Genomic DNA, 24,018 nt, shown 5'->3' on the forward strand with positions numbered 1-24,018 from the left:
AAAACTATGAGGTGTGCATTATTGGTGGATCATTAAAAGAATAAAAAGCAAATCAGTAGTCTAGTATGTCTAATTGTAATGACAAATCACTAGAAACATTGCACTGACTTGAATAACAATAACACCTCCCCACTACAGCGCATGCGCAAAAGCAAAAACGGAAGTACCACGAATACAACATTTTGGCCTGGTGGATTCTGCACAATTTCCCTTGATTTTCCGAAAAGTTACGAGCTACCAGGGCATAACATTACCATGGGTGCGTTTGATATCGCTTGCACTTTGCATATGTGCATGTTATGTTCATTTTAGTAGATCACGCGTATGAAAGCCTTGAATGTGAACAAATACCGGTGTATTTTGTGAACCGTTTTGCACCGTTGCTGAATTTCCGTCTGCTTTGTGAAGTTCTGAGTAGACTAAGAGTAAGATTAAATGATTAGTAGATATACCATAGGAAGACGCATATTGCGTTATTATCAAGAGGAACAGTCACAGTATGTGGTCAGGTTTTGAATTTTCAACACAAAAGTTCAAGATAAAGCAGGATCTGTGGAGATCTTTAAATCTCATCTCCACCCAGTCTTGGACTTATTGACATGCGCTCCTCCCTTCCGTTGATCAAATGCCAGAAGTGGTTTTTCAACGTATTATCACAGATAAAGATAACAGTTTAACACATAATTCAACTGGCATGTAAAAATGCACCTCCCTCCTCCCCCCTCCGTCTTGGGGTAAAAATTAACAGCAGAATCTACTTAAATATAAAAATTATTAATTATAATACAAGTTACAACACTTGTTGAAAAAGAAAAAAACTTGGATGGTATTGATAACTTTTTAGGATTGACATCTTTGACTCTTTGCATATATGTTTGTACGTAGTACACACACTGACTGACTGACTGACTGAGTGACTGAGACAAATACTGAGATAGCTAGTATAGTATACGACAAATCCTCATGTGCAAATACTATGGTTGCTTGACAATGTCATACTACTAAAATTACCCCTTGTGTACAGGGGATAAGCCTTTCTGTTTTCACATTGAACCTGATATTGCGATAACATGTGAATGTTTCTTCTTCTTCTGCGTTCGTGGGCTGAAACTCCCACGTACACTCGTGTTTTGCACGAGTGGAATTTTACGTGTATGACCGTTTTTACCCCGCCATTTAGGCAGCCATACGCCGCTTTCGGAGGAAGCATGCTGGGTATTTTCGTGTTTCTATAACCCACCGAACTCTGACATGGATTACAGGATCTTTTTCGTGCGCACTTGGTCTTGTGCTTGCGTGTACACACGGGGGTGTTCGGACACCAAGGAGAGTCTGCACACAAAGTTGACTCTGAGAAATAAATCTCTCGCCGAACGTGGGGACGAACTCACGCTGACAGCGGCCAACTGGATACAAATCCAGCGCGCTACCGACTGAGCTACATCCCCGCCCATGTGAATGTTTCATTGTTATTTCTTAGAATAATTTGTTCTACTTTTATTTATATTGCAGCTCTTCCAACTGGTGTTTCGTGCATGGTGTCAATCACAATGGCAGTGGTTCTGTTTGCTGTGCAACAGATTTTCAGAATACAGCTTTCTGGCACTGAATACATGACCATCGCAGGAGGATTCATTGGTTCCATCATCTTTATTCTCCTGCTTACTGTATCCTTTGAATTTTTGTATGAAAATAGTATTTGTAAAGTTCTGCTGATATTTACCTTCATCTTGTTTTTAACAGAACAATTAAAGTAAGTCAATCGCCCCAACCATATTAAAATGGTTTACTGGGCATTCTTAAACAGAACAATTAAGACACCCGAGATGGATTCAGCAGAGCCAATAAAATGAATGAATGTAAATGCCACGATAACTGTCATGCACTGCGAAAGTGCATGCCCGTTGTTGGTAGAGGTGGACCAAGTTGACACCATCAGATAAAGTAGCAACATGCCTCATCCCCTTCATTGTTTTTAAGTATGTGTGTGTGTGTGCATGATGATGCTTTGACTACTGCCTATGATTTTGTTATTTTATTTGAACTTCACTGTCTTCAGTTGTGAACAAGCACAAAATTGAGCAGAGCATAATTACTCTTGGTTTTACCTTAACATCTGTCTAGTTTACATCCAACCTGGAGCAGCTGATGTTTAACAAAGGTTATCAGGCACGACTTTTCCCTGAAGGTAGGATTGATAATAAGTATTATTCCCCCTTCTGCTTCTTTACCTCTGTAAACTTGTAGGGCTAGTTATTTTTCGATAAACACCCAGCAACCAAACAAATAATGAGCCAGCAACAGCCTGAATCCTTGATAGCGCATGGGTTAAGAAGCTGTTCTGTGTCGGCACTACTTTTGCAACTGAAAAGTTCTGAACGCTCTAATGTACAAAATATATATATCTCTGGAGCAAACAAAACGAACGTACCGCATTTAAACTAGCACCTACAGGCTTGAACACATGAATCTCCATATAAAATCCATGAGTTCGGTTGTTTTTTGACTCGAAATCTAACAATCACCCGGCAAGCAAGTTCCAAGGCAAGAAACTCTCACACTGTGTCTAGCGACAAGAGTAGTTCCCCTTTCAAAGACTGCAATCCGACGGTCAGTTTTTAACAATATTTCATTTTATAAACAGATCACACGCAACCAAATGCACACATCCCATCATATTTTTTAACATAAAGCGGTTTCATACACTGTTTTGCCCCAGAAAACCGAACTTCATACAGTATTTACGTTGGAACACGGTTGCAAAAGTGTGTCTGCTTAATCCTATTCGACGAAAGAACATTTCCTTAGCGATACCAAAACATGAACAGAACACACAATATCTGCCTTTACTGCCACAGCAGAATAACAACGTAACTGTGCACTTGGTTTTGCTGTTTTTAGCCCAAAACAGGGAAACTGACATGAAGTGTTAACAGAATCGAATGATTTTCACGGAACTATACAACAGCGCATTATTTAATCGCCTTTGCAGGTAGACTAATTGAGTGAATAGGATTCGATCAAACTTTAGCACAAAAACTCCTCTTTTCTTTGGTTAACTAAAAACAAGTCGCGTAAGGCGAAAATACAATATTTAGTCAAGTAGCTGCCATTTTTCAGCAAGACCGTATACTCGTAGCATCGTCAGTCCACCGCTCATGGCAAAGGCAGTGAAATTGACAAGAAGAGCGGGGTAGTAGTTGCGCTAAGAAGGATAGCACGCTTTTCTGTACCTCTCTTTGTTTTAACTTTCTGAGCGTGTTTTTAATCCAAACATATCATATCTATATATTTTTGGAATCAGGAACCGACAAGAAATACGATGAAAGTGTTTTGAAATTGATTTCGAAAAAAAAAATTTGATAATAATTTTTATATATTTAATTTTCAGAGCTTGTTTTTAATCCGACTATAACATATTTATATGTTTTTGGAATCAGCAAATGATGGAGAATAAGATAAACGTAAATTTGGATCGTTTTATAAATTTTTATTTTTTTTTACAATTTTCAGATTTTTAATGACCAAAGTCATAAATTAATTTTTAAGCCACCAAGCTGAAATGCAATACCGAACCCCGGGCTTCGTCGAAGATTACTTGACCAAAATTTCAACCAATTTGGTTGAAAAATGAGGGCGTGACAGTGCCGCCTCAACTTTCACGAAAAGCCGGATATGACGTCATCAAAGACATTTATCAAAAAAATGAAAAAAACGTTCGGGGATTTCATACCCAGGAACTCTCATGTCAAATTTCATAAAGATCGGTCCAGTAGTTTAGTCTGAATCGCTCTACACACACACACAGACACACAGACACACACACAGACACACGCACATACACCATACCCTCGTTTCGATTCCCCCTCGATGTTAAAATATTTAGTCAAAACTTGACTAAATATAAAAAGGAGGAATAAAGAGGTTACACCCTGAGACTCAGCATGTAACCTCTACATATGTAGTGTGATTCTGTTTGTGAGTGTGTGTGTTGTTTTTGTATGTTTGTTTATTGGTGTTATATATATATATTTGCTTTTCTCTTTATTTCGTCATTTTGTGTGTGTCTGTTTTATTTTTTGCTCATGCTGTTTATCATGGTTTTATCATATGAAGTGTGAAGCATGTCTTGTAATTTCATTGTCTCTGAAGTATAGTTGTGAATGAGTCAAGTGCACTCTTTGAATTGTCCCTTAAGTTAGAAATTAAATCTTAATTGCTGATGTTAATGTAAGTGTTTAGGGGTGAGAATGTCCATCCATTCATAATCATATCCTTTGTAAGCGAATTTGAAATCCAGTTGTTTTGTCTTAGTACATTGATGACACACATTTTCTGTATTGCCACTTTATCTGGATTAACACGAACCACATTCAATTTTTGTCTTCTGTTGCAGTTCTAGCGTGTCTTGTCATCTCAATGTTTACCTCTGGGATGGTGCACAGAGTCTGTGTTACAACCTGGTGAGTAGCCCAAGTCATAGTACATCCACTTGTATTTGTAACGTGTCCTGACCCTAATCGCTTGAAACGTTTCTTTTGTTCTGGACCTAGGAAATGTGATGTACTTCATAAACACACATGTAAGTTAGCATTAGTGCAGCACTGGCCCGGCTGCATTTTGTGTGGAATGTGATTTTATTTTTCTGAGTAAATTTCTTAACCACCACCTACTAATCAATGTCATTGTGGAATGTTGGCGTAACTCAATAGTTGGCAATTTTGAGCTTTAGAAATTAGACTAAGTAAATCATTCTCCAAAAAAGATATTCTCTTAAAATAAATACGATTGACAATGCATGATTTAACATTCTTTTATCTATTTATCCATACCAGGAAGGAATATAAACACTATTGCAGAATCAAAGTAATCAGTTTTGTCCTTCTCCCGGGAAGCTGTTTAAAATGAGTTATGCCGAAATTCCACCATGACTTCCATATTTCAATCTTTTATGTAGATTCCGCAGTATTGTAGCTATGCGGAAAAAGCTGACAGACTGTTCATTTTTGATGTGTGACTAAGTAGATCGATGCTTTTATCCCACTTAAATTTTGGGCAGATATGTGGCGGTGTACTTGATAGTTTACACAAGGACTGTATCTTGAAAGCCTCATGTCTTTCAATCTGCCTTTTTTGTTTGAGCAATCAAGTACACCACCATGGATTTTAGACAGTCTTGTGTCTACCAGCTCTGCTCAATTCTGTTTGCACAACTGATTCCACTCACACACATACACAAAAAGAAAGTCATGTCATTTGTCTTTTGATTTCAGTCTGATCTTTTCTCTGGTGGCGCTGTACTACATCAACAGACTATCCAGCGCAAAATACGCCCCAGTGATGTCAGCTCAGCCGACTGGTCCTGCCAAGAAGAAGAACAAGTGAAGTAAACAGATGCGTGTATGCACATGTATGTCTGAACAGTGAATTATTCAGAATGGTTTATCAGCTTTATTTTTTTTGCCTGTGGACAGGGTATGAAAGAAACATAAAATTGTTTGACCTGATTAAATTGTTAGAATAAATGTGAATCGTAAGTTAATTTTGTGTGTTTGTTTTAAATTAGTCATTGGAGACTGTGTGTGTGGATGCGAGAGAGAGACTGAGTGAGAGAGATATAGAGAGAGGTAATGGATGTTTGTGTCAGCTGTTTTTTGTGGTTTTGTTTTTATTATTGTGCTTCATTATGATATTGCCAACAAGCATACAGTCATTTTCCACAATATTGTTTTGGTCCAATAAGACACAGGCATACAGTCTATACATTTCATTTTATTTCATGTGCAATAAAGACAAAATTAAACCAACTGAAACTGAGATCCCTTTTTAAATGCTGCCTGGATCGTTGGCCTTTCAATGTGGAACCATACAACCCTCCCATACACAAATGAAATTCATTGTACATCCTTACTTTTTATCTCCCCCTTGTTCCTACCTTGCGTGCCACTTTCCAAGAAGCTACCGAAACTTTAATTTTTTACTAAGATTTTGCAAAATTCATATTCGATCCCTGTTCTCTGCACACGTCAGCGGTCACTTTAGCAAACACTGTTACACTGATGCTAAAACAAACTGATCTGATTGATACAGTTTAGCTCCAAATAATCCATTATAAACAAAAATTCGCTCAAAAACAAGTCACTTTTTCTAACATCATTCAACACAATAAAAAAAAAAAAAGGAAATAAATAATGTGCTAACCTACCCCCCATCCTCAAACACTCACCTCCCCCCCTTAAAAAAACACCCCAACAAAACAAAGCCTAACACACAAACACACACATAAACAGTAAATAACATATTTTATGTTTAATCAATTCTTGTGGTGTAAAGATGATTATTATTCATGCCTATATATGACGGGAAACCGGCATACCTGTAATAAAGGCATTGCATGTGTGAAGTTTAAATGCTGAAAAAACAACATAAACAATATTCAAAGTCAGCGATTAACTTGATGCAAATCTTAATATTGTAAAGATTCCATACTTGTTCATTTTCTGTAACATGAGAATATCATTTCACAATTCCATGATTTCATCACACAACTAAAGTAAAAGCTTTGCATGAACAGATTGCATTTCTCTCACTTCAACCGTGTCAAACAAATTGGAAGCCCTTATTAATGCAGAAGAGATTGAAATAGACCCTAAATCGGTGCATTTCAATTTTCACATGCACTTTCTTTGAGGGTGTAGCAAAGTGTCACGTGACCTCAAACAAGATCCATGTCAAAACCACCAGGAAATGTATACAGGAAAACACACCTACAAGAAGTGCAACCACTTAAAATGAACTCACTTTGGGTCAATTAGACCCCTTCTACCCGATTCACCAACACATACACACACACACACACACACACCAACACACACACATACACACACATACACACACACACACACACACACACACACACACACACACACACACACACACAGACATGAATCGTATCAAGGAGTTACCTGATTCGGAAAATGTACAACATATAACAGCAACCAAAACGAGCTGATAAGTGCAAAAAAGAAATGTGAAGGGCTCAATTAGCCCTAAGGCTGGTTGTCGTGACATATGTTGCGCTACTTTATGTATACTGTCACCTGGTTGTCACGACATATGTCGTGCTACTGGCTCAGTCTGTTTGGTCAGTTCCAATTACCTCCCATGGATGCAAAAACCTACATGACCGTTTTTCTTTATTTTTCTCTTTGTTAATTCACCAGTGGCTATGTAACATGTGTTACGGAATTGCACCAGTGTAAGAATTAGGGCAGTGAGACAGCGGTACAAAAGCACAATCCTGTTTTGTGGTAAGATACACTGTGTATGTATACACAACAACAAAACCCCAATAAAACAGTGATGAAAGGTCATTTCTTTCTTTCTTTATTTGGTGTTTAACGTCGTTTTCAACCACGAAGGTTATATCACGACGGGGAAAGGGGGGGGGGGGGGGGGGGAGATGGGATAGAGCCACTTGTTAATTGTTTCTTGTTCACAAAAGCACTAATCAAAAAATTGCCCCAGGGGCTTGCAACGTAGTACAATATATTACCTTACTGGGAGAAGATTAAAGGTCATCAGAGGTTCTGTTCTGAGAAGAATATTGTCAGCACTCACACTGTCACACATTGAATGTTCATCGTTAGTGCCACACGAACATCCTCCCATCTTGTTCGACATTACACACAGTTTAAGTTCACATTTTTTCATATGTCAAAACATGTCCACACGTCTTGCATGTCTTTGAATATTCATCACTGTCTTCATCATACGTTTCTTCACCATAGTCGTGTTCATGTCCCGATATCTCTTTTCTCCATAAACTGCTGCGCACTGCCATCCGTAACTCTGAAAAAAAGTTAAAAATCAGGTTTAGTCATTGCAGGCTAAAGTATTACATGTATGACTGTAGTATATGAAATATAAAAAAAACACCCATGCATTGACATTATGTGACCATCTGTCTGAAGCAACCTATTTATTCAATATCTATTTCATCAGTTCACCTAACTGGGCTGTGTGATAAGACTGACAAAGAGATAGACAACTGACTTGCCATTTAAAGCAAACAGTGCATTCGGCAGACTCTTCAAGCGCATCTGGAACAACAACAATTTCAGGAAAAACACGAAGGTGAGAGTCATGACCACCCTCCTGTATGGAGCAGAGTGCTGGGTAACCTACTGTGCAGTTACATCCATCTCCTTGAGTGATTGCATCAATGCTGCCTCAACACCATCCTCAACATCCACTGGAGTGACTTCATCATGAACACCAAAGTCCTTGAAGATGCCAAAGCCACCAGCAAAGCTGCTGAAGCTCCACCTGCGCTGGGCGAGAAATTTTGCCAGGATGGAAGACCACCGCCTCCCAAATATTGTGCTGTTTGGCGAGCTGTCCTCTGGCCACCGTAACAGTGGAGCGCCGCAGAAGAGGTTTTTTTTTGTTTTTTTTGTTTTTTTGTTTGCCTAACGCCCAGCAGACCACGAAGGGCCATATCAGGGCGGTGCTGCTTTGACATTTAACGTGCGCCACACACAAGACAGAAGTCGCAGCACAGGCTTCGTGTCTCACCCAGTCACATTATTCGGACACCGGACCAACCAGTCCTAGCACTAACCCCATAATGCCAGACGCCAGGCGGAGCAGCCACTAGATTGCCAATTTTAAAGTCTTAGGTATGACCCGGCCGGGGTTTGAACCCACGACCTCCCGATCACGGGGCGGACGCCTTACCACTAGGCCAACCGTGCCGGTCCGCAGAAGAGGTAGAGAGACACCCTCAAGAAGGCACTATATAACCTATTGTGCCATTGACCACCGCCAGTGAGCAGCACAGGCTAGCATCAGAGAATCATGGCGACAAACCATCAACAAAGTCACCTCTCTCTGAGGACAGCCGCAGAGCTGGTGTTGAAAAAAAGGACAGCATCGACAAAATTCTGTGCTCTTTTGCATCGCTACAACAACAGCTCCTTCCTAGACCTAAATTCCCCTGCGGCCGATGTGGCAACTGGGTCCTGCCTGTCTCGAATAGGTCTCATCAGCCACCAGCGTGCTGGGCCAGCTCTAGATGAGGAATACCTTCATAAACCTTCGCCCTCGAAGTCAAACCAAGAAAGTGAAGTAAAGTTTGAGAACACATACATGCCAATAATGGTGTCAGTTTTAAAAGTTCTGTCAATTCTTATGTATGTTTCCTGAGAAAATGATGAGTAATGCCAAGAATAAAGATTGTCTCAATAACTCAGTCAATATTTGATCAGCAGAGGAAAAATACTCATAACTTCACCGCCAGGATGTGCATGTATCGTTTTGGTATCTAATCAATGTTCCAAGACCTAAGTCCTATTTAGATGTACATAACGTCAACAAATATTGTTACTTACCTTTGACTCTTTTGTCAAACTTTTTCTTCTTGGACTTTTCCCTGTTGACAGCACGTTGCTCTTGGGCTTCTTCAATCTTGTCCTCCTCACCCCACACCTCTAGTGCTCTTGCCTTCACCTTCAAAACCACAATTCATTATCTTATATACATAGAATAACCAAGAATAAACCAGCACTAGTATGTACACCAGCAGAGAACATATGCAACCTAACTCAATGTGTGATTTACAAAAAACCAAAAACAAACTGAACACAATAAAAAAAGGAACCCCCAAAAAACTGTTTCCCCATAAATACAACCAAAACAACTACTCCAACAACTACTCCAACAACTACAAAAAAGCTACCCTGTGAACATCAACAAAAACTAGCAATAAGCTTGAATCAATCAAACATCATTACCCAGAATACTTCATGGTAAAGTAGATTAACGTTGAACATAAACTCCAGTATATAATATATATATATATAGCTATTCTGATGAATACGTGGGGGAATTCGGGGGCTGTGATTGGATGGTCTCTTCCGATCATCAAAGCATAATGCTACGGAAGTCGGCCATTTTTCTCAATATCCAAAAGCATATTGTCAATAACAAAGACGCATGGCCGTTCCGGTTTCTTCCACGTGTATAAAGTACACGCATACCTCGCCAGGTTTGTTTCTGTGACTAGTCGACAGACGAAGCCATTTGCTTTGTGTGTGTTTTTGTTGTTGCTTACTGTACATGACATACATTACGTGTAAAATCCAGTTCTTTAACAGGCAACAAACCTTGCAAATTTCCAGAAGCTGCAATCTGAAGGGACCTATCTCTGATTCTAGCAGACGATCTCTCCAATGTTTAACACAAAATCAGCAAACTCTCCTGTCACATAGAACGTCCATTGTATAGTGCAATGTTGAAATGAAGTTACCGGTCTGAAACATTTAGTCGTTTCTTCTGAGACAATCCTTGTTCTCTTATCATCTCAGTACAGATTTACCGCAGTCGTCACCACGCGAATTCCCAACAGAAGTCAGACTTTCGAACATACAATATACGTAGGCAAGCATGATACGTCATGACGTCATATGATTCATAGCATATTGACGTAATGCTAAACATCCGGTTATCTCGAGTTTTCTCCGTAATACATGTCCAAGGGTTTTTCAATGTTCGGTTATTTCCGTGGCTTCATGTGGAAAGGGAACCGTCGTCTGCAATCAACGACATGGACCATTCTGGTACTTGTTGCTGACAAAAACATGATTTTAACACAGAATTTAATGTCAGAATAGCTATATAAACGCTATTGTGTTTTCATCGTAGCAATAGGGTCCGATATTTAGACTCGAACAAGTATCGTCTAAATATCGGACCCTCTTGCTACGCTGAAAACACAATAGCTGTTAATATACATGTACAATGGAATTAAAGTTTAAACAGGATGCAGATAACATCACTAATTGAACGCTAGAAATCAGATCCAACTCTCATCATTTCAACAGCTTCAAACAACACAAACATAACGTTAACATTTTCCACAAATAAAATCATGGCAAGTGCACTCCCACGTAAACAAACCTGCAACTCCAAAAATAGTTTCATATCCCCCCATCGTGGATTGTGTGGATTTTTCCTCAAGATGAACTTGAGTATAGGTTCTCTGACATCAAAATCTTCATCTTTCAGTAGGTACTTGTTTTTTGCATCAGTCTTGGTGATCAGTTCATATTTGTCCTCTTCTCTGAAACCAAACAATAAAAGTTGTGGTTTTCAAAAAAACCTGTGGTTAATTCTTGAGATAAAAAAATTGATTCTTGAAAATGAACAACTTATCTTTGTGAGAAAAAAATCAAAGAGGAATACCTACACAATAAGGGTTGACAAAAAAAGAAACCTTTGTCTAAAAACAAAAACAAGATAATAATGAAAATGTACTCACCAAAACAGGAACAATAAAAACACGAATAGACCGATTTCCACGTTTGTCTTCGTCAGCTAAGGCCAAAAAAAAAAAATAGGTCTGTTTACGGTAACATAGGCCCAAAAAATAGGGTCGGTAGGTCGGGATTTTTTTTCTTTTTTTCCAAAAAACCATATTTTTACGTTATTTTGCACAAAAAAACCAAGATTTTTTTTTCCCAAATGCCAAAAAAAGTCTAGGGTTGCGCGAAAAAAATAGGGTCGGTTGGGTTATCGTAAACAGACTATTTTTTTTTTTTGGCCTAATGAAGACAAACGCCAAAACCGGTCTATTCGTGTTTTTATTGTTCCTGTTTTGGTGAGCAGTCATTTTCATTATCTTGTTCTTCTCACCTGCAGTCTCCTGTTCCTATTCTTTGTCTAAAAAGAAAGATCTGTTGAGATTTCTAGCATGTGTGTGTGTGTGTGTGCACATTTCTTTGACTGAAAGATGGAGATGGAATGTATTTAATATTTTAATAATATATGAACAAGCGCTGACCTTAATGTGGTTCCCCGTTCCCTGCGTAGGTCATGAGAAAAGAGTTGTAAAATCTAGAAGTTTCATGTGTTGTCTAGCGATGACAGCAGCAAGAAAATAGTGGATCCACACTGACACAGCTGATAGTGATTTTGACACTTGATACAGCACAAGTGGCCCTGTTCCATCATTGATCAAAGTTAGAATTTTGTGTACGTGTGTGTGCTACAATCGTCTGACGCCAAGCTAAACACCTTCTTTCAGCTTAATTAGCCCAGCAACACCAGACATCTGAGTGCACACAGAAAGAGATCTACAGACAGAGTGAAACATATACACATACACACAGCCATTCTCTCTCTCTCTCCCTCTCTCATCCCCCCTCATTCCCTATGATGGTGTGTAAAAATCCTTACTTGCACTTGTCACAGACACTGACATTAAAGTGATTTTGAAGGTAAGACTCCATGTACGGTTGACTGCACTCCTCACACATCAGGTGGTCTGAGATCTGGGGAAGGATAGGACCTGCAACACAACAATAAGAGACTTAATCTAAGTGCTGTTAGAGGAAGAATGAAAATCTTAAAGTTGTATGTTTGTTTGTTTGTTCGTTCATGGGCTGAAACTCCCACGGCTTTTACGTGTATGACCGTTTTTACCCTGCCATTTAGGCAGCCATACGCCGCTTTCGGTGGAAGCATGCTGGGTATTTTCATGTTTCTATAACCCACCGAACTCTGACATGGATTACAGGATCTTTTTTGTGCGCACTTGGTCTTGTGCTTGCGTGTACACACGGGGGTGTTCGGACACCGAGGAGAGTCTGCACACAAAGTTGACTCTGAGAAATAAATCTCTCGCCGAACGTGGGGACAAACTCACGCTGACAGCGGCCAACTGGATACAAATCCAGCGCGCTACCGACTGAGCTACATCCCCTACATTGTATGTGAAGTTTAGCTTTTCCCAAGCGACAAACTATCCAACAAATTCAATGAATACAAAACAACTCAAAACTTTCAACTTCTCAAGAACAGATGAGGGTCTTTGTCATAGTTCTGTGAAATTTGGAGAGGCTGCTATGTGTAGTTTTAGATTTATTGGATATATATCAACTGCAGCAACCCAGCAAAATCACCATCAAAACCCAGGATTTCTTGCTGTTTCCAGGATTGTGGTCGCTCTCTTTCACACGCTAGATCAGCTTGACTGCGCGGCGGATTGAAACGAAATGTGTATGCCCTGTTAGGTAAGACACCAAATAAACTTTCTGATGTAAAATAAGTAAATTATCATTCAGTTTAAGTCACTGTTTTGACAGTTGAAAGTGAATCATGCCGTCAAAAAACGCCATTTTTGAGGGAAGGCGTGGTCAAGGACCCGTGACTTCATACCCCAAAACTGCTAAAATCCAAGAAACATGATTTTGAGTAGAACAAAGACTGATCTTCAAATACACGTATGTTTCTGACCAAAAACTTGCTGTTTAACATCTGGGCTATACCACTGAAAAAATATCTTTAACTTTTTGTACTCAGTGTACAGTGTGCACTGTACATGTACAACTTAAAAAAGAAGTTCATGCAGTTTTCAATGTTAAATTCATACTAACCTGGTTGCTGTGTAACCTCTCGATGGATCTTCTTTTCTTCATCTTCATCAATGAAGAAACCTGCGCCAGTGTCAATCGTCTTATTGGGGGCCTTCACCTTGTGTCTGAAAAGATTTTTATGAAATTAATCAAATTTGTTGCATGCTTGTCATATTATTTATTTAGTGCAACAGTACAACCCCCCTTGTAAAACCTCAACAAATCTGGAAAAAAAACTCCGGCCTTGCAGCTTGTTAAGAAGGAGGGAGCCTTAAAATGGAGGAACATTTAGAGACGTAATGAACCGAAAATCTTAAAAGGGGGCAGGTCTTAAAATGTTTTTTTTTAAAAAGAGGGGTTTGACTGTGTTCACAAGTGAAGCCTTTATTTAGTTTGACCCTTGTCTCTCCCCCCCCCCCCCCCCCACCCCAGTCCTTATACAAGATGCTTCAGTAGCCAGCAGCTCTATATTTTACAACTGATCTAATTATTAGCAACTCTTTCACCCTCTGCCCACAATAAATATAAACGCTACAATTAAGTTAATTGCCTTACAAATTGCTCTAAAATCCCCCAAAAAAACACACACACGGTCACACCACACACACACATTCAGAGCTGGTTTAATTGCTACTGACCCATCTCTGGTGTAGGGCTGGCTGGAGAGTCGTGCTTGCTTCAGTAGCAAAGCTTTCTGTCTGTTGCGTTCAACACGAGCTCTCTGTGCTGCTGTTAGTGACGCCGTCTCCTCACTTTTACTGTCTGTTGAATGACAGAAAAACTAGTAAGTACTGAACTTTTACGGTATTACTTGTAACCAAAAACCCTGAAAACCTCATCAGAAATTAAGAAAATTCATCCTTAGATCGTGTTATGTTACATACTTGTTTGAAATCATAACTTATATCTACAACTTTCACCGTTCATGGCTTTATTTTCGTGCTTGTGTGAGGATTTACGAAAGAGTGGAAGCACAAATGACATGACTTTATCAATGTTGGGCGCAAAGTAAGAATCCGGGGCAGAGTTGGAATACTCGGGATTTTCCGAAACCTCATTTGATTTCCAACAAAGCGCCGCATTTCCGGAAACAAGCTGCCTCGTTCTAGAAATGGCAACCCTTCGACTGGCACAAAAAAGTATACCCTTTTCACAGGTCATGAATAAGGTATAATGAAAAAACAAGGTCTTGAATTGGGGTGTGTGTGTGTGTGTGTGTGTGGGGGGGGTACACTGTGTAACACTTCTCTCAATGACACTCAGCGCATGCAGCTAGCTAGTTGCTGCTGTCTCGATCTATTTTGAACACAATGATTTTCTTTTCTCAGAGTAGAGTGTTAGTTAGTTATAACAGGCTGAAATAATTTTAATTTGAATCAACATTTTGCAACAATCAATCACATCAATATAGCGCACAGACTTGCACATTACGTTTCAAGAGTCTAGATTACCATGCAGTGACAAGAGCCTACTCAGTAAAGGAACGTAATGCTGTCTCTGCAGCCCAGAGAGACTGTGTGAGTTTAATATATATTATATATAATCAGTTAAGACTGAGTAAAAAATTATTACAATCGATAGTTACCAGTGAAAAGTTATATCGGAACACTCTTGTTGTGTTTTTGTTGTTGTAAAATGTAAGATCTGAAACGTTAAAAATTACGTAAAATTGGTGCGTTTTGGTTGAGTGGGATGGGTCGTTGAACTGTGTTGTTACAGCCCGCTGAAGTTATAAAAAGTGTTTTTGCTTTTTGTAATTCGGTTGGTTTGGTGCGTTATACATTATACAATGCATCTGCTTTTTCAAGACTAAGCATTGATCACTTTAAAACACAAGGATCATCATGGGCCATCATGACTTGTATCATTTTACATCCAATTCTAAGAAAGAGCAGAATTCTCACTATGTGCGCAGTACATTTCTAGAATTGCGTAGCGCAAAGTTGGAATTCCTACAATGAAGGCCATTGTTGGAATTCAAACAAAGCGCAGGTCATTTCCGGAAAAGCGCCGATGACGAGATGGGTCGCAACATCAATACTTGTGCTTTCAAGTAACAAAAGTTACCTCCCTTGCATTGAAATTGATGCATCGACTTTGCCGAAAATCCGGCTCTGAACACAAAAATAAGGGTGCAAATAGCATGAATAAGACATAACTTCTAATAGACATGTCAGAAACTTCAATTTGAAGTTAGATTTAGTAATATTAGATGGGGTTTTCTGGGTTTTCTAGGGTTTTCGAAGTCACGTAGTACCCGACTTATACATAGTACAACTGTTGTTGATGGAGTGCAATACTAATATATGCCATGATCATTCTCATGCAATGAGTGTGTGTGTGTCTGTGTGTGGGGAGGGGGTGTGGGTGTGTGTGCGTGTGTTTGTGAGTGCCTGTCTGCGCATGTGACGTGTGTGCCTGCACATAAACATGGTGTGCATATAACGACACAGCAAAAAAGCATGAACACCAGTAGGGGTATATCCTACAGATAGTGTGGACATCTGTTTGCCTGATGTGTCTTGGCACAAGGAATCGCACCTTTGATAACGAAACTATGTTGACAGCTTTTGTTCGTTTCACAACTCAAGATCTCTGTCTTCGGGAAACAAATATTAGCGACGAATGGGTAACGAATTCATTGTGTCTCACAATCCACAATTATCTTAGGAAATTATTACAAATTTAAAGACTGACCTTCCTTGTTTGACATGATTAAATCCTCGGATTTCCCCTGACAGTGAAATTCTAAAGTTTGTGTGCACTCTTATGCAAGTCGAGATGCGAGAGTGATGTCCCTCAACTACTTCCGGATACTTTTAGTTAAGTGTCTCCCAGAGTTGCGTCCCTTAGACCAAGTTTTACTTTTACTTTTTGTTGTTGCTCAATGACAATCGTGCTTTGTCAATGGTTGTTTGAAACTTAAAATTATAAACAAGGAGAAGTTTGAAATATTGTCGCTGAATTTCACAAACCTCGTATCTCAATTGTTGAGGATTTGGAACAAAAACAATAGTGAGCTCCCTTATTGTTTTTGCCCATGTTAGTAGTCACAGATACAAGCTCGTGGTAACTCCAGCTGCTTTTTAAAGTGAGAAAAAGTTAGAGACGAAAACTCGTATCTTCATTTTTTTCAAGGGAGCGCCAAAAAAGCCCATTTAAGGTAAAGTTACGAGGTTTTCGTGCCACACTTGGACAGAAACTATGTCATAAGGTAACATCGGAAGATACGAGGTTGCAGCTGGTTTAGCTTACACATATTATTTTCTCAACTTGAATATGAAATATTGCCACTGAATGTAAAAGGCACAGTAAGCCTCCCGTAAACCATCACAGATACTGTCAGGCTTTTACACACAGTACAAACATCCTTCCATTTGAACGCTCACCGAACGGGAACATCCTAGGTGCCCTACGTAAAGACTAGCAATTTTCAAAGAATTAATTTTGCGGATTGTCTGTCAGACAATCCGTGTCTTCAAGTTTTTGCGCTTCTGACCTAACTTTTGAAATCTAAATAATAAATTGACAGCTTGTTACACAAACATTCTTAAATCATAAAAGAAATCTGTTTTCATCAAGACAAGATCAGAACAATACGAAGTTTTGAAAGTTTAAAAAAAAGATAGCCCGGAAGCAGGGTCACGCAAGGTCGTGGTTCTCGTAGCAGACGACGCTGCTAGCTGGCGCCAGTTCCTCTGAACCGTTAACCGCCACTGCTCTAGTTCGCAGCCGCGTTTCAATGTTGCATTTCAGATTCAAAGGTACACATTAACGTGCTATTGCAGATAAGCTTACAGAGATTTGCATTGAAATGACAAACTGGCGGCTAAATTTTGAAAAAAGGGAAACTGGATTACACGGGTTCACGAGGCAGAGGTACTAGGTAAGATAAACCACGCAAAAATAAATTCTTTGAAAATTGCTCGCTCTTTACGGAGGGCACCTAGAATGTTCTCAAGCGGTGAGTGTTTAAATGATATGGTGTTTGTACTATGTGTAAAAGCCTGACTGAGTATCTGTGATGGTTTACGGGAGGCTTACTGTGCCTTTAAGTGACAAAGGGAAAATAAAACCTCGTATATTCTAACTCTGGATGACACCTTTGGATATAAAGCTCCTAGATCTCAATATTTTCTCAGTCAGTGTAAAAACTGATTTGTATCGAATATCATTGGCACGGCTGACATTGACACACATTTAGACTGCCGCTATTGCACTGTTCCAAAGACACTATCAACTCATGAATTGAAGTTATAATTATTTGATGCGGTGAATTTTGAATCAGGTTTTTTTTCTCAAAACAGCAAGTTTCTGAATTACAGCGACGATACTGACTCTGAGGTATAGATTCAGTGGATGCCGGGATCGCAAAAGAGAGAGAGAGAGAGAAAGAGAGAGAGAGAGAGAGAGAGAGAGAGAGAGAGAGAGAGAGAGAGAGAGAGAGAGAGAGAGAGAGAGAGAGAGAGAGAGAGAGAGAGAGCCGAAAGAAAGCGGCCACGTGCCATTTCTCATGACTGATGAAATCAAATTAAAATCGGCGGCACCAGTAAAATATAATCAGTCTGTATCCTTGGATAATAAAAATCAATCAACCAATCAATCAATCAATCAATGTCAGATGTTTAAGTGTAACTGTAAGTAACACGGGTACGCAGGGACACACAGACACACACACACACACACACACACACAAACACTCACACACACAAACAGGCACACACACGCACACGCACACACACACACACACACACACACACACACACATACACACACACAAACACGCACACACACACACACACCTTTGTTTTAAATTGTTCAAATATATAGGACTGTTTGCAGTGATTTTCTGATTTATTTTTCTTGATATACTCTTAAAAATACCCCACATTAAAAACACATAGTGGAAAAGGTGTTTGTGCAAAAGGGATCTTTATCAAGCAATTTAATCAAAAAAGTGAATCGCATATAGTGATATCCTTAAAAAAAAAATTAAAAAAAAGGAATTAAGATGTCTTCACACTTTGTCTTCCTATTTTTCTCTATTGCATTTATTGGAGCGGAAAATCCTCCTCCTCGGAATTTTTCAAAAATAAAAACCATGAGAAGCAATTAAATAGTGAATGATAGGAAAACATTACACATTCTGTGACGTAAGGCTTATATATAAGACATGATTCAGACTAGATCATTTAAAAAAAAAAAAATCTGTTTTCTTTGTAAAAATGAAAACAGATCTGGTAGTTGGAACAATGTGCAAGTTTGTTTTGTGTTCTAAGAGAGATAGCCCAGTATGTCCCCCGGATATGAAGCATTCCACTCTCCGGAAACACTGAGTTCCGTGACGTCACTCTGGCCGCTGATGTCGTCAAAGAAGAAGCCAAGGACGACGATGAAAGCGACGATGGCGAGCAGCAACACGAGGATGGTAAGGAGGAGCGCTTTTTCAACAGCCGATATCTCCCCCCTTTGGAGACAGTGGCTGTGATAGCACGTGCTGCACGCACAACGCTCTCGTGACCTGATGGGCACAGAAAAGACAGATGTAATGCTACTGTCGTACATGATTTATGTAATAATAAAGGTAGAATAACGACTATTGTTTCAACAACGATTATTGATCGTCATCAGCCGCACTGAGCAGCATCTATCTTATTATCGTAATGGCGTAAGGTGCAATTAATCGACAAAAGTATAAATACGCACACTTATTCGGTGTGTGTGTGTGTGTGTGCGTGTGTGTGTGCGTGTGTGCTCACTTGTGTGCTTGTGAGTGTGAGAGGGAGATAGAGAGTTGGTACGTGCAGGGCCGGACCAGGCTAAGAGGAGGGGGGGGGGGGTTGCCAGTGGTGGTCCAGGGGGATGTTCCCCCTGGCGGGGTCAAGGGGCAGAGCCTCTTGTGAGGATTAGGGGGCTTCGCCCCCTGAAGCTGATGGGTAGGTCATATTCTGAGATAGGAAAACGGTCGCTCCTTGCATGAAACGGCATAAAATAAACAATAATAAAAAATGTTTTAAATAAGTGAGGTACATGTTTAGGCTAGGGGGGGGGGGGGAGGGGGGTTGCGCAACCCCCATAACCCCCCCGGTAGTTCGGCCCTGACGTGTATGTGTTTCGGTCGGTCTGTCTGTCTGACTGTCTATCTGTCTGTCTGTCTGTCTGTCTGTGTTGGTGTGTGTCTCAGCTAAATCATTAGCCAGCGAGTAACCACTGATTTAGATGCACCTTCCATTTCACGTAAACTATCTCATAGATCAACATTTCTACCCATCTATTATTAGTATGAGAGCTTATTAAGCGCGAACCACAATTAACTGTGCTCTCCGCGCTTTACATATTAATTTCTGCCGTTTGAAATAGAATTTTTTACAGAGAGACAGACAAACATACATTTTTTACACACAATATATAACGCATTCACATCGACCAGCAAACCTCAAGCCTGTTAGGCGAGCCTTCACCTTTCACGGCCTATTATTCCAAGTCAAACGGGTATTTGGTGGACATTTTTATCTATGCCCATACAATTTTGCCAGGAAAGACCCTTTTGTCAATCGTGGGATCTTTAACGTGCACACCCCAATGTAGTGAACACGAAGGGACCTCGGTTTTTCGTCTCATCCGAAAGACTAGCACTTGAACCCACCACCCAGGTTAGGAAAGGGGGGAGAAAATTGCGGCCTGACCCAGGATCGAACACGCAACCTCTCGCTTCCGAGCGCAAGTGCGTTACCACTCGGCCACCCAGTCCAGTCCATCTACGCTTCTACGGAGCATCCTCTCATTTGCACACACACCCAAGCTCCACAGTCTGGTGTCTTTCCGCGCAAAGTGGATATTATTTGACAAATTCATTGTGTGATTGACACCAATACCAATGTGCTGAATACTTGGAACACAGAATGTTCATGTTACACATGAAGCAGCAGTGCTGTTAAGTTCTGGGATGTCTTCATGTGATGTTCTACGTAATAGACTGGCCCGACCAGAGGCTGTGTACATGATCGTACCCGTGGGAAGGAAGGTATCATGATGTTTATAAACAAGTAAAATATAATGCAGTCGAACCTGTCTTCAACGATCATCCAAGGGGCTGGCCAAAGTGGTGGTTATAGACACATGGTCGCTATGGAAAGGTGAATCATACAACAATTAATAATTACAACATAAAAACACACACACCAAAGCAAAAAACAACAACAACTTACTAACAACAACAAACAATCAAAAGCAACACACACAAAGGCACCCCAACATAACCCCAAAAACAAAACAAAACCACTATAACTCGTCCGGGTTCCATTGGATTGGTCGTAATGGACCTTCGGTCGTAGCCGAGAGGTGGTCTTCAAATAAGGCAGGTTCGATTGTACCAGGCAGTAAGCTGAAAATACTAGACTTACCTGATGTTTCCATTGTTGTCAAGGGTGTCGTTCGATTTAACTTTATTGTCTCTTGTTTCTGATCCTCCTGTGTTTTTCTCATTGACACTGTATGCAGAAGCACCAGCCCCCCAGTCTAGCGCAACGTTGTCCAAACTCCAATGATCATCTTGCAGTTCGGAGTTCGTTACGTGTGCCCTGTTTTCAGTAGCTGTTGTTGAGAGAGTATCCTCTTCAGTGTGAAGTTGTGCAACGATGGTCTCGTCATCTTCATGTCTCATTGCCGTTATTTCGACCTCACTGTCACACTCATCGTCGTCGTCTGAATGATCGTTTGTGTGGTTTTCATGGTGCAAACCGATTTCGTTAGTGTGGTTTTCATGTTGCGATTCCATTACGTTAGCGTGGTTTTCAAGTGGCGTTTCCATTTCAAGTGGCGATTCCATTTCGTCAGCGTGGTTTTCATGTGGCAAATCCTTTTCTTTAGTGTGGTTTTCATGTGGTGAATCCATTTCGTTAGTCTGGTTTTCAAGTGTCGATTCCATTTCGTAAGTGTGGTTTTCATGTGGTGAATCCTTTTTGTTAGTGTGGTTTTCAAGTGGCGAATCCTTTTCGTTAGTCTGGTTTTCAAGTGGCGATTCCATTTCGTAAGTGTGGTTTTCATGTGGTGAATCCATTTCGTTAGTCTGGTTTTCATGTGGCGATTCCATTTCGTTAGTGTGGTTTTCATGTGGTGAATCCATTTCGTTATTGTGGTTTTCAAGAGGCGAATCCATTTCGTTAGTGTGATTTCCATGTGGCGAACCCATTTTGTTAGCCTTGTTTTCCTGTGGCAATTCCATTTCGTTGGTCATGTTTGTATACATGTGGCAAATCCATTTCGTTCTCTAAGGTTTCTCTGTAGTTCTCAAGCTTGACAAAACTCGTCTTATTCAGTCTTGAAGTGGTGTACTGGTGATGATTGTGTTCACCAAAATCGTCATTCTCAGATTTTATAAGATTATCTCTATAACCGTGATGAAATCTCCCAACGTCAGACAGAGGTGTATGCAGTTGATAAGGAGTTTTGTTTTGCTTCGGTTTTTTTATCGTGCGCGCGCGTGTGTGTGCGTCCATGTGTGTATGTGTGTCTGTGTGTGTGTGTGTGTGCAGTTTGTGTGTCACGTGTGTGTGTGTGTGTCACGTGTGTGTGTGTGTGTGTATGTGTGTGTGAATATGTGTGTGTGTGCATGTATGTGTGTGTGTGCCATGTGTGTGTGTGTGTGTGTGTGTTAGTGAATGTGTGTGGGTGGGTGTGTGTGTGTGGGTGTGAGTTTACCTGTGTACCTCCGTGCCTGCTAGCGCTATGTCTGTCTGTGTGTCCATGTGTTTGTATGTCTATATCCACAAGCTTATATGTGTCTAGTCACTCTTTGATCTTCCCATCGATGTGTGTGCACAGAATTTGAGAATACAACTGTAAATTAGGAACAATCCAACCGTTCTAAAATTAACGCTTGTCTATTTTTACACCACCAGCATTACCCAGCCAAGAGTGACACATAAATAATTCTCGAACTCCCTAGGGCACTTAAAAACATAAACAGCAAAACAGACAGCGGGGTTCCACACAAACAGAGTAAGAATGTAAGCAGAAAACTCATTTCCACTGATTAAAGCCGAAACATGCGATGACTAGCTACTTCGAAGCTGAAACGCAGTAGCTTACGAATTCGAGATGTTGATGTTGAAATGTGTGTGTGTGTGTGTGTGTGTGTGTGTGTGTGTGTGTGTGTGTGTGTGTGTGTGTGTGTGTGGTGTGTGTGTGTGTGTGTGTGTGTGTGTGTGTGTGTGTGTGTGCGTGCGTGCGTGTGTGTGTGTGTGTGAGATGTTGATGTTGAAATTAGTGTGTGTGTGTGTGTGTGTGTGTGTGTGTGTGTGTGTGTGTGTGTGTTTTCTGAAATAATGAAGCACATTGACCTGGCGGGTGTTACGCGCAAAATAATTTCAACCCAAAATTCAAATTCTACACAGGAAGCAGCAATGCACCTGCAGACTGTTAATTTTAGCCCCCCCCCCCCCCCCCAACAAGAAGACAAAAAGTGTTGATTAACCTTAAGCTGCTTTTGTCCAGATTAAACTTGATGTTAATCAAATGCCAAAATTAGCATACTAATATAATATCTCCTGCTGTTGTGAACTAAATTAACAGCAACAATTTATAAATAATAAAACAATAAAAAAGGGAACGAACGAACAAACGACAAAACCAAAGAGAGAAAGAAAGAGGAAGGAAGAAAGGAAGGAAGAAATTAAATACAGAAACTGAGAAAGAAACAAGTCGCGCAAGGCGAAAATACAATATTTAGTCAAGTAGCTGTCGAACTCACAGAATGAAACTGAACGCAATGCCATTTTTCAGCAAGACCGTATACTCGTAGCATCGTCAGGCCACCGCTCATGGCAAAGGCAGTAAAATTGACAAGAAGAGCGGGGTAGTAGTTGCGCTAAGAAGGATAGCACGCTTGTCTGTACCTCTCTTTGTTTTAACTTTCTGAGCGTGTTTTTAATCCAAACATATCATATCTATATGTTTTTGGAATCAGGAACCGACAAGGAATAAGATGAAAGTGTTTTTAAATTGATTTCGACAATTTAATTTTGATAATAATTTTTATATATTTAATTTTCAGAGCTTGTTTTTAATCCAAATATAACATATTTATATGTTTTTGGAATCAGAAAATGATGGAGAATAAGATGAACGTAAATTTGGATCGTTTTATAAATTTTTATTTTTTTTTTACAATTTTCCGATTTTTAATGACCAAAGTCATTAATTAATTTTTAAGCCACCAAGCTGAAATGCAATACCGAAGTCCGGGCTTCGTCGAACATTACTTGACCAAAATTTCAACCAATTTGGTTGAAAAATGAGGGCGTGACAGTGCCGCCTCAACTTTCACGAAAAGCCGGATATGACGTCATCAAAGACATTTATAAAAAAACAAAAAAAAAACATTCGGGGATATCAATCCCAGGAACTCTCATGTAAAATTTCATAAAGATCGGTCCAGTAGTTTGGTCTGAATCGCTCTACACACACACACAGACAGACAGACAGACAGACACACACACACACACACACACACACATACACCACGACCCTCGTCTCGATTCCCCCCTCTACGTTAAAATATTTAGTCAAAACTTGACTAAATATAAAAAGAAAGAAAGAAAGA

General features: G+C 40.0%; 3 protein-coding genes across 3 annotated transcripts; 1 reads left to right on the forward strand and 2 right to left on the reverse strand.

Moving 5' to 3' along the window:
- The first annotated feature begins 120 nt into the window (after positions 1-120).
- LOC138983232 (dolichyl-diphosphooligosaccharide--protein glycosyltransferase subunit KCP2-like) lies at positions 121-5,542 on the forward strand. The gene is made up of 5 exons (XM_070356651.1): positions 121-259; positions 1,513-1,667; positions 2,125-2,188; positions 4,397-4,463; positions 5,274-5,542. Exons 1-5 carry the CDS (start codon positions 142-144, stop codon positions 5,383-5,385), a joined length of 516 nt encoding a protein of 171 aa, XP_070212752.1. The 5' UTR covers positions 121-141; the 3' UTR covers positions 5,386-5,542.
- A 214-nt stretch (positions 5,543-5,756) lies between these two features.
- Positions 5,757-16,233, reverse strand: LOC138983224 (DNA repair protein complementing XP-A cells homolog). Its single transcript, XM_070356639.1, has 7 exons — positions 16,113-16,233; positions 14,054-14,177; positions 13,437-13,540; positions 12,238-12,349; positions 10,960-11,122; positions 9,393-9,510; positions 5,757-7,851 (listed from the first exon to the last, which is right to left on the reverse strand). The coding sequence occupies exons 1-7, from the start codon at positions 16,126-16,128 to the stop codon at positions 7,700-7,702; spliced, it is 789 nt and encodes a 262-aa protein (XP_070212740.1). The 5' UTR covers positions 16,129-16,233; the 3' UTR covers positions 5,757-7,699.
- A 2,026-nt stretch (positions 16,234-18,259) lies between these two features.
- On the reverse strand, positions 18,260-21,831 carry LOC138958545 (homeobox protein 2-like). The gene is made up of 2 exons (XM_070329748.1): positions 20,819-21,831; positions 18,260-18,936 (listed from the first exon to the last, which is right to left on the reverse strand). The coding sequence occupies exons 1-2, from the start codon at positions 21,661-21,663 to the stop codon at positions 18,690-18,692; spliced, it is 1,092 nt and encodes a 363-aa protein (XP_070185849.1). The 5' UTR covers positions 21,664-21,831; the 3' UTR covers positions 18,260-18,689.
- Positions 21,832-24,018: the final 2,187 nt, after the last annotated feature.

This window comes from Littorina saxatilis, linkage group LG1 (assembly GCF_037325665.1).
Source record: "Littorina saxatilis isolate snail1 linkage group LG1, US_GU_Lsax_2.0, whole genome shotgun sequence".
NCBI lineage: Eukaryota > Metazoa > Mollusca > Gastropoda > Littorinimorpha > Littorinidae > Littorina > Littorina saxatilis.

Coding starts and splice junctions, on each gene's coding strand:
- LOC138983232 (XM_070356651.1), top strand. CDS start 142: ATGCGCAAAAGCAAAAACGGAAGTACCACGAATACAACATTTTGGCCT. Junction 1,668..2,124: donor TCTTTATTCTCCTGCTTACT/GTATCCTTTGAA, acceptor ACATCTGTCTAG/TTTACATCCAACCTGGAGCA. Junction 4,464..5,273: donor AGAGTCTGTGTTACAACCTG/GTGAGTAGCCCA, acceptor TTTTGATTTCAG/TCTGATCTTTTCTCTGGTGG.
- LOC138983224 (XM_070356639.1), bottom strand. Junction 9,511..10,959: donor AACTATTTTTGGAGTTGCAG/GTTTGTTTACGT, acceptor GTGGTTTTGAAG/GTGAAGGCAAGAGCACTAGA. Junction 7,852..9,392: donor GTTTGACAAAAGAGTCAAAG/GTAAGTAACAAT, acceptor ACTTTTTTTCAG/AGTTACGGATGGCAGTGCGC.
- LOC138958545 (XM_070329748.1), bottom strand. CDS start 21,663: ATGTATACAAACATGACCAACGAAATGGAATTGCCACAGGAAAACAAG. Junction 18,937..20,818: donor GACAACAATGGAAACATCAG/GTAAGTCTAGTA, acceptor TGTGCCCATCAG/GTCACGAGAGCGTTGTGCGT.